Source organism: Eurosta solidaginis, chromosome 3 (genome assembly GCF_040869045.1).
Source record: "Eurosta solidaginis isolate ZX-2024a chromosome 3, ASM4086904v1, whole genome shotgun sequence".
Classification (NCBI taxonomy): domain Eukaryota; kingdom Metazoa; phylum Arthropoda; class Insecta; order Diptera; family Tephritidae; genus Eurosta; species Eurosta solidaginis.
This window is the reverse complement of record NC_090321.1, coordinates 3,543,170-3,552,962: the sequence shown is the minus strand read 5'-3', so window position 1 is coordinate 3,552,962 and position 9,793 is coordinate 3,543,170. Positions and strand designations below refer to the sequence as shown.

Genomic DNA, 9,793 nt, shown 5'->3' with positions numbered 1-9,793 from the left:
AGGTCGGATCTTATTGTCAATGTAACAAATGACAATGAAAAATAAATTATTTTCAATAATTTACGAAAAATCGAAAAACAACAAAGAAATTAAGAATTTTATTTTTGCTGCACTTGCAACAACAGACAACATGTTTTTTCAAGAAAGGGTACACATTTGGTTAGCTGCAACATCTATGAGTAGCGACTCATGCATTATATTAACATTGCCGTAATAGTAAAGAAGGAACCGGCTGCTATCAATTTTTAACTATTTTTTTGTAACTTTTTGGGGCTGCTGACAGATGATCGCTTAATGAAGCAAACAAAATTGTGACTTGATTAAGTTTCTGTGTGAAATTGGTATTAAACTGCAGCAATAATCTACAAATACTATTTCACATTTTATCTACAGAAATTTATTTTATAAACATACAAATATTCAATATCTATTTTTTTTGGCAATAGCTTTATATATTAATACGCACATTTTTTTTTAAATACACTCAGAGAAAAAAAGGCACTTTACGACTTAGTTTCAGCAGACTCTTTTTTATATTTTGTGTGCCCTATCATTGTGCTTAACATTTGGGTTTGATATATGAGCATTCGTTCTTGTTGTGCTATGATACATTTTTTAATTTTATTATTGATTATTGAAAAAATTAGAAAAATTTGCACACGGTAATAGTTACTAGGGCATGTTTCTGAATTTCACTCCTTCATCTGCTAGCTTGTCGGGTTTTGAGCTTTGAGCTCGAGATCACTTGCATTCATACTGGTGTTAGGGCAGATGGCTCTAACCACTCAGTCACTTGAATGCCCCGCTGCCAGTTTTTGTAATTTGCCACTAACTTTTGCCTTTCTTTCACTATTCCTTTAATACACACTTTGTTTTATATATACTATATGTTTTGAATCTCAAACAAACAAATCCCATCAGAGTGCGATAATTTTCCAACTGGTAAGAGGTGTAGCAGGTTTACAACTTTCAAAGTTAAAGTTTCAAAGTCTACTTAGCTTTCATGTAATCAAATAGGGTTTTTTTCCACTCTTCCACTCTTTGATTATACAAAATTGTATTACCTTTTCACCAGATTTCGTTAATCGTACTTGAAGTAATTTCAACAACGAAGTTATTTTTTGTGAACTTCTTCTTCGCTTTAAACTACTTTTTTTTCTCTGAGAGTAGGTCTCAATTAGTTTATACCTTTTTCAGTATTGCAGTTCGAGCTAATCAATTTATGCCTTTTTGTGTTGGCAAATTTATTTAAATTTTCTTCTTATTTGATGTTATACGAGCGCATATTTACAAATTGAGTGAACCGATTCATATTTACGAAATAAATTCTTTTTACAATATAACTTTGACCAAGTAATTGCCACTCTCAAATTTTTGTGTGAATATTTTTAGTTATTTTCGTTAATAAGTAAGTTACTATATTTTTTTATAATACTAGTATTTAGTTTTATTAAGGATATACAATACAAAGATTACATATCTAGAAGGCACATCTTCAATTCCATACTGTATAATTGTTTTTTTTTTTTTTTGGAAGAAAACATATAATAATACTTCCTCCAATCTTGGTGCGAGGATATTTAAATTAACAAGCAAATAAACTCAATTTTTTTATTTTTTTCAAAGAATATGGCCATTCAAAAAGTTCATATTTCCATCGTGATAAAAAAAACGTGGTTGAAGTTTTAAATAATTTTATATTTATGAAACAAAAGTAAATCAAAAAATAATTAAAATATATATACATATGTGAGTACAAGAAAAAGTACTTGCTGTCGTACAAAAAAGAATCGGGGCATTCGAGTTTGGCGGCCTCGTCACAGTTGACGGATATAAATTTCAGACTATGAAGGAATTTGTCTATTTGCGAACCAGCATTAACAGCAAAAACAATGCCAGCTTAGAAATCAAACGGAGAATAACTCTAACCACCAAGTGAGTCTTTGGGCTGGGTAGGCAATTGAATAGTAAAGTCCACTCTGGACAAACAAATATCACGCTCTGCAAGTCGCTCGTCATACATATGTACCTGTCCTTATGTTTGGCTTAGAATCATAGAGAGATGTAATGGCTCTTGTTCGAGAGACAAGTTCTCCGGCAGATTTATGGTGCTGACCGTGATGCTGATGGCAAATGTCGATATAATGATGAGCTGCATGACGCATGTATGACGATAGTGCAGCGAATAAAAAACAAGTTGTTTTTGTTGTTGTTGTAGCGATAAGGTTTCTCCCCGAAGGCTTTGGGGAGTGTCGTCGATGTGATGGTCCTTTGCCGGATACAGAACCGGTACGCTCCGGTAAAACAGTAACATTAAGGTGCTAGCTCGACCATCTCGGGAACGATTTATATGGCCACATTAAACCTTCAGGCCATCCCTCCCTCCCCATGGAACTTGGCGTCGCCAGAGCCTCGTCTGTTAGTGAAACAGGATTCGCCGCGGATAAGTGACGTTGACAATTGGGTTTGGAAAAGCTATATATTGCGCTGACAACCTAGAAGGGTTGCGCTATACAGCCCCTTGAATCTGGTATTTTAGTCGCCTCTTACGACAGGCATACCCACCGCGGGTGTATTCTGACCTCCTAACCCGCTGGGTTAGACCCCCTAAAAACCAGTCGCATCCCTTGGTGCTCCCAATTGGCGTCAGTTATCGCGAAACAGTGATAATTGGCGTGACCTATTACGAAACGGCCAAAATTGCTTAAGCGGCTAAAAGCCAATTAATGAATGGATGAATATGTGCTAAATCTATAGTTGATTTTCTTGCACTCGCGAGCATTAGACCGTACAAGCTTATTGGAATAATTAATAAAAAGGTATTTGTTTCATAGCGGAAAAGTGTGAAAAATGTCTAAAACGGTTATACCTTGCACGTATTTTTATCAAGATCACCATGATTATTAATGCCAACTCAAGCAACAAAAAATATAAAAAAAATTGTTGGTAAAAATCATGTATTTTTGTGCGCAAACATTATTTATTATCATTTCTTTTTTAAATTTACTAAAATATTTTACAAAAACAATATATAAGAAACAAATTAACATACTTTTTCGATAAACTAATTTTGGCAAGATTATATACAATTTGAATGAGTAAATTTCTATAAGCAACGAAAAATCACACATGCAGAAATAAATTTACTAACAAAAATTATTTTTAATAATTAAATTTAAACTTAAAATAAATTTTACTTTAAAAAATTGATAGGATATATATTTTTTTTTATTTTTATGTATATCAAACAATATAACAGTGAAAACTCAACACTCTTATAAAATAATCATACTTAAGTTTCAATTCTAGAAAATGTTTGGGCGTTAAAAAGTTAAATTATTTCATAAATTTTTATGGGCCAAAATGTTAGTTTTTATACGCTGAGTTGGAATTTACGACAAATTTAAAATTATCATTTTCACTCTTCGGTAATCTATCAGCATCTTCCCAAGGGATTATAATTTTAGTTACACACATAAATTATTAGAAAGTAAGTTATACAATTTTTTAAAATTATTGGCTGTTACGTGTTTTATTAAGTTAAAAAAAAAAAAGAACGGACTCCCTGAAGAAAATGTGGAAGCAGCGAAACGCATAGGAGGGAAAAGGAAAACTCGAATTGTGCTTTATTATTACCGGTCGTAAAGCTCTATCTCAGTATTTTCATATTATTTTATCAAGCTAATATATATATTTTTTAATATTTCTGAAAATATGTTTTACTTTTATATGTGCATAGTTTTTGAAACACTGCATAAAATCTTTAATTGATATGAAAAATAGTTGCTGCAATTAAAAATAAATGAAAGGCGCTATAACCTCCACAGAGATATTAGGTCGAGCTAATCTTATAATTTGCGTCGTGCTCCTTTTAATTTTTTTTACAAATTGGCGGAACTGGACCATTTAAGCCGACTCCGAACGGCAACTCCAAAGCAAATGAATTTTTACTTAGAAGTTTTTCAGGGCAGAAATGTACACTGAGTGTTTACCAAATCACTGCCGAGGGCCGACCCCACTTAAAAAAAACTTTTTCTAATTGAAATTACTTTTTTCTAATTTTTTGATGTTGCCCTGTCCGAGCACAGCACCACCACACTACCGTGGCCGCTTAATACTCTGTGTTTACAGATTTTCAAAACAACCAAATTGTAAGTAAACATTATTGCTCTGTTTTCAAAATTTTGAAATTTTCTCTAAATCAGCTTTATTCTTCTTAAAATTATGGTGATATATTTTTAAAATCAAAAAAAGAAAAATTAATAAGCATAAATTAAAAACAAGGACTATTTACACTAACAGCAAAAAGATTTGCCCATAACCTTAAATTGCATTTTTTACATTTTTATTTTACTTCATTTATATCCTTTATCTTTTTTATATATAGCAGAAGTTTGGGAACTCCTAACTTGAAAGCGATGCCATTTTCAATTCTACTTCAATTTTTGTCTCACCACTGTATATTTTTACTTGCTTGCCTATATACAGATTACTCCTATACTATATTATATTTTAAGTATTATTATTACACAAACATATTTCAATAATTCTTTTTACAGGAATGTTTCAACTTATTGGTATCACTAACCCCACACTTACAAGAACACACCATACGCACGTTGGGAAACGCTGCACTTTTACACGATACGACAGAATATTTATTGCATGCATTTTTGTCCAGTAATTCATATCCAGCGTCGGCCACGTCGCTTAGTATGAATGCATCTTATGAAAATCATACAAATCATCGCAATTTACAGAAAATAATCGATTAAAGTTATAGTAATTTGTAAGGTCAATAATTCAGGCAAGACTCGAAAGCATACTTTTCGACTGTAACGCCAATTCAGATCCCCCAAAACGTAACAACTTCCAACGGATTGAGGAAAATCAATTACGCTACGGCTCGAAATATGGCCATCGGTAGTACCATGTTTCAGCATAAAAAGCCACTGGTTGCTTCTTGATTGATGGTAAAATATCATCAGTACCCCTGATGGGCGCAATCTACGAAGACCCAATCATATCCAGAAGGTTGGGCTAATATCTTAATGATGATATTTTCTGGAACATACCGGATGAGAGTCCATATCGATAAAACTCCTTAGAATCTTCGGGGAGTCTCCTTATTACTGCAAGAAGAAAAAGAAGAGGACCAAGTATCTGTGTTAGCCAAGATACGCATACGCCCCTGTTCAGCGAAAAAGTGCGTACACTAGCACAAGAAAACTTTGCGGTCGAGAAGCTTATATGGCCCTTGGAGTACTCAAAATACAACTTGGTTAGTAGATTTAAGCTCCTTTTCGAGATGGAAGCGACTTGTATCGACAAAAGATTACTGATTAGCTATATGAGCCTTTGATACATAAAAGGCTCTTTCCGGAAATAGGTGTACCCGATTTTAGCAGGAAAGTATAGGCGCGCATCCACTGCTTTGGGATGAACGTGATGCCCCCAATAAACGTCATTTATCGCTAAGCAGGGATAACTGTGGCGTGACTTACAATACGAAGTTCAAAGTGGCCTAGGCAGTAATGCGCTAATAGGTGAGGATGATAAAAGACAGTGTTTTCAACCGAGGCTCAGTGGGGTACTTTTAAGGAATTTCTTACAGGACCTGATAGTTTGTGTTCGACTCTGACAGAAATTAGTGTCCGTCGAATTAATTAGCTTAAACATTTCTAAAATTTAAAAAAGAAATAAGGTACTAAGATTCACGTCATAGTTTAACCGTGAGATTCATCCCACATCTTCAAAGAACTTGTGTACGCGTTACAACAATCAACCGCACGAGCGACGAGTCATTCGTCTTTCATTCAATCACTGTACTTCACTGTGCGCCCTTGTTAAACACTGGACATTAGACTGGGTCGATTTTTTAACCGATATCGCGCCATCGATTTTTCGATAGGATTTGGTCTCAAGAAAAAAAGGTTCCACTACGCATACCCAAAAAAATAATTATCAATAGCGCGAAATCTCATCGATTTTTTCGATTTTTTATGCATTTCTTTTTCATTTTCAAGGCTTCAAATCATTTTTTATGTATTTTTTTCGTGTCAATTGGCAAATGCAAATTGGTAAATGCAGTTTTTTGAAAATAAATTCCTTTTGTGGAGATTTAGAAGAATTTTGATCGAAAAATCGACTTTTTTTCGCGGGCTCGAAAATTATTTTTTTGGATATGCGTAGTGGAACTTTTTTTCCAGAGCCCAAATCCTATCGAAGAATCGATGGCGCGATATTGGTTAACTTTCGTCCATACAAATCGACCCAACCCACTGGACATATCTACCGATTTTGTAAATTCAGCGTTCACCAATATTCATTCACTTCAAACTATTTCAAGCTATTCTTGACACAAACTTGGTTTGATATACATATTGATATATTTTTAAATGCAGCTTTACCTTCTTATTGCTTAAGCTTGACTAAGACTTGCTAGCTTTTATTTAGATAATTTCTATCTTATTAAATTTCATTCATACTTAGTTGTGCACACGGATTTTCCTTTTAGCTATCCATAAAAATTTAACTCAAAATCGCAAATAAAAAATCAGCAGCCGCACCTAAAGCCATGCAAGTTTTTATGTGTCCCTTGTACTTGCCTAGAGTTTCCGAGCTATTATTCAGTATAAAAGATATACTTCGTTAATGAGGCATACTTTAATATTCATCCGATAAGATTTTATGATTTTTGGATTGGAGTCTGACAAAGCAATAAAAGGAAAATCCGGGCGCACAACTGTTTAATATGCGCCTAAAATTATACTTAAGTTTTAGACCCTATTATAGCTCATTTTATTTGATTTGTATAATTTTATTTATTTTGCCTTGTTTAATGCAGTTTTTTTAATTTTCCTCTGAATATATTTTAATTACATAAAATGCGGTAGAAATAATTATTTTACATTTTTTCCTTAACATACAATAAAGTATTTTATTGCCTACTTATCTTTTATTAAAAACTTAATGCTACTGTACAACAGTCGTCCTTTTCTCAGTTTTTATAAACGTACATACATATTTATGTATGTATGTATGTATATTTAAATTAAAAAACTCGTACATGTACATATGCCAGTTTAAGTGCATACATACATATGCTACAGTGGATATTAATGCATTCGCAAGTGTATGGAAGTTGAATGATTATATTTGTATGTTTTACAGGCCTTTTAAGAATATTAGACCGTTTCACGAAACACGAAATTGTAAAAATATGACTTCATAATTTTAAAGTGCGAGTTTTCCATACTGCAAACATTTATTCCGTGTCATTTTCGTGGAAGGTATTTTTATAGAATCTTTCAGATAGTGCATTTTTACTTCCAACCGAAATGGGAGAAATTTTATGCGACAACATTTTTTTTATTTTTTATTCCTAAAAGACTGAATTTATTTAACTGGCGCCAGATCAATGAGCAGGACTGGAAAAAATGCATTATAAAGTTCTTATTACTTTTCTGCAATTCTGTGTTCCCATTGACCTTTTAATAGCTCCGATGAATATGAAAGGTAGCAACAGTTAGGGATAATACTTAGATGAATGAAGTAATTTTTCTGTTATAATTCTTCTTGAAAGTCCAAAATTGAACAGCCGCTATCTTTAAACTAGTTTTGCTAAATAAACGAAATTTTTTTTGAAACGGTCTAATGTACTCACTTTATCAACGTAAGTACAGGCCACTGTAATAATACTTGCAATAAACATATTTACATAACTATTATATTTAACAGTTTCAGCTACAATAACACGCACACACACACACACGTTCACTCAACACTTTAAAGCCATGGATAATTGTGGCCATATTGTGCTTGAGTTGTTGTATGTTTTTGTTGTTGCTGCTGCTGTCTCTTCACATGATTCAGGCCTTCACATTGCAATCGTTTAATTTCGGTTGCTAGCAATTTCTGTTGTTGTTGTTGTACTTGTTGTCCTTGTCCACTACTTCCGTTACAAATTTGTTGTAGCGCTTTATGATGTATATATACTTGTGATTGTTGTTGTTGTTGTTGCTGTGTTGATTGCAGTTGCTGCAATTGTGTATATGCTACGCGTAATTTATGCTATTTTCGTCGTTTGTGCGTCGGTAATAAAACCGTGCCACCGGCATAAAAGTAACCTCACAATTTCGATGGATCATAATTTTCGAGCTTCCATTGTTGGCGCAGTTGATTCGTATCACACTCTTCCATGAGTACTTTGTCTTTCTTCTCGGATATTGCTAGACACTTGTCTGATGGACCGTGTCGTATTTGACGCTTTTGTTGATTATACTTCCAGAACTGTGATGAGATGGATGAAAGATGAAAAAAAGATACAGAGAAAAGGTAAGCAATGCGAGTATGAATATATTAAAACTTCTGTGGCAATAATTTTTAAATTTATGTGAATATTTTGTAAATTATTTACTTAATGAGGAAAATATGAAAAGGTAGTTGACAGATGCACCACGTGCTGATGAGCTCTGCTTGAAAATAGGGCATTAATTACCGTTAGGAGATGTGTATGTGCTTTTGTTGTTTCATAACTCCTTATTTTCACTGACTGCGTCGTTAAGGAATTTTTATGGGAACAATAGCAATAAAAACTGTCTTTTATTGTGAATTTAATCGAAAATAATGCCATAAGCAAAATACAATCAATGTTGATTAATAAAATGGCGATAACAAATTTTAAATACTACTTTTATATAAATGCGAACCAAAAATAAGGAGGAAAGGTGTCCTTAAACCACGAGTTTTCAAAAATTGAAATCATTTGCCCTTTCGCCTACGTAACGAGAGCACAATTTTGTAATGGAATGCAGACCCCTGCCTTAAACTCAGACATGATGTTAAAACTTCAAAATAAAAGTTATCAAAGTTAGGGCTGTGTCTCTGCAGAATTCTGATATATTTATATAAAGGTCTTCACAAATTTTTTATCGCGTTTTTATTTTTTAATATTAAGTGTTACCTGAAAAAGGACTTAATATATGCATTTTTCATGAAAAAAGATTGAAATGAAAAAAACAAAGCAAAAACTAAAAATAAACGAAGAACAGTTTTTGAATTTTTTGTACTGAATTTTCTGAACGAATAGAGAAATCGCATCGTCACCTAGTTCAGAATCCTAAGCACGATTCTCTTTTCAAACGTGTTTTTTTTTAATATTTCGAAAAGTCTGCTAATTAGTAGACTTTTTTGTTATTTGTTTTATAAAGCTTCGTACTTCAATGCGAAGTTTTAAATTTTAATGTTTCAAGTCTGAAGAAAAACCTCATTGAAGGAAGTGATGCAAATGAGTGAAACTGTTGGTGTCAAGTTAACAACATTCTGTAAAAATTACAGATTGTAAATTAATCAAAAGTTATCAATCATCAATCAAAGAGTAAATTTTCACATCATTGGTTATTTCAACAGCGAGATACTGTCAATATTATGCAAATACATTGGCTAATTTTAAAGAAAAACTTACGCTCACGGCGCTCTATACTTAGTTGGTATAACAATAGTGCCGCGCAAATATCTATCATATCACTGTCGTTCTTCTGTCGACGAAAATCTGTTATTTTAATAGTTTTATTTGGTATTCGTCAAGTGATAGATATAATTTTTAAGTTAGCAGATTGATTTGACTGCTGAAATGGTCAATTCAGAATTAACGAAGTTGATTCAACAGCTGTTTGCGATGAATAAAAATTTACAGAAATTTTGTTCGAATTGAAACGTAATTCGGTTTATTTTACCGGTTTTTCCTTTCACTGCTTTCGTCATGTAGATCACTTTTTTGATTTGAAGTCCT

General features: G+C 32.9%; 1 protein-coding gene across 18 annotated transcripts in view; it reads right to left on the bottom strand.

The window, feature by feature from the left end:
- Positions 1–4,043: 4,043 nt before the first annotated feature.
- Positions 4,044–9,793, bottom strand: part of Pgant9 (polypeptide N-acetylgalactosaminyltransferase 9) — a 264,067-nt gene continuing 258,317 nt past the window's right edge. For all 18 annotated transcript variants that reach the window (XM_067770414.1, XM_067770397.1, XM_067770404.1 and 15 more), the window contains one exon: positions 4,044–8,292. In XM_067770414.1, the coding sequence (XP_067626515.1) occupies positions 8,131–8,292 (162 nt within the window). In that variant the 3' untranslated portion in view covers positions 4,044–8,130. The remainder of the gene's footprint in view (positions 8,293–9,793) is intronic.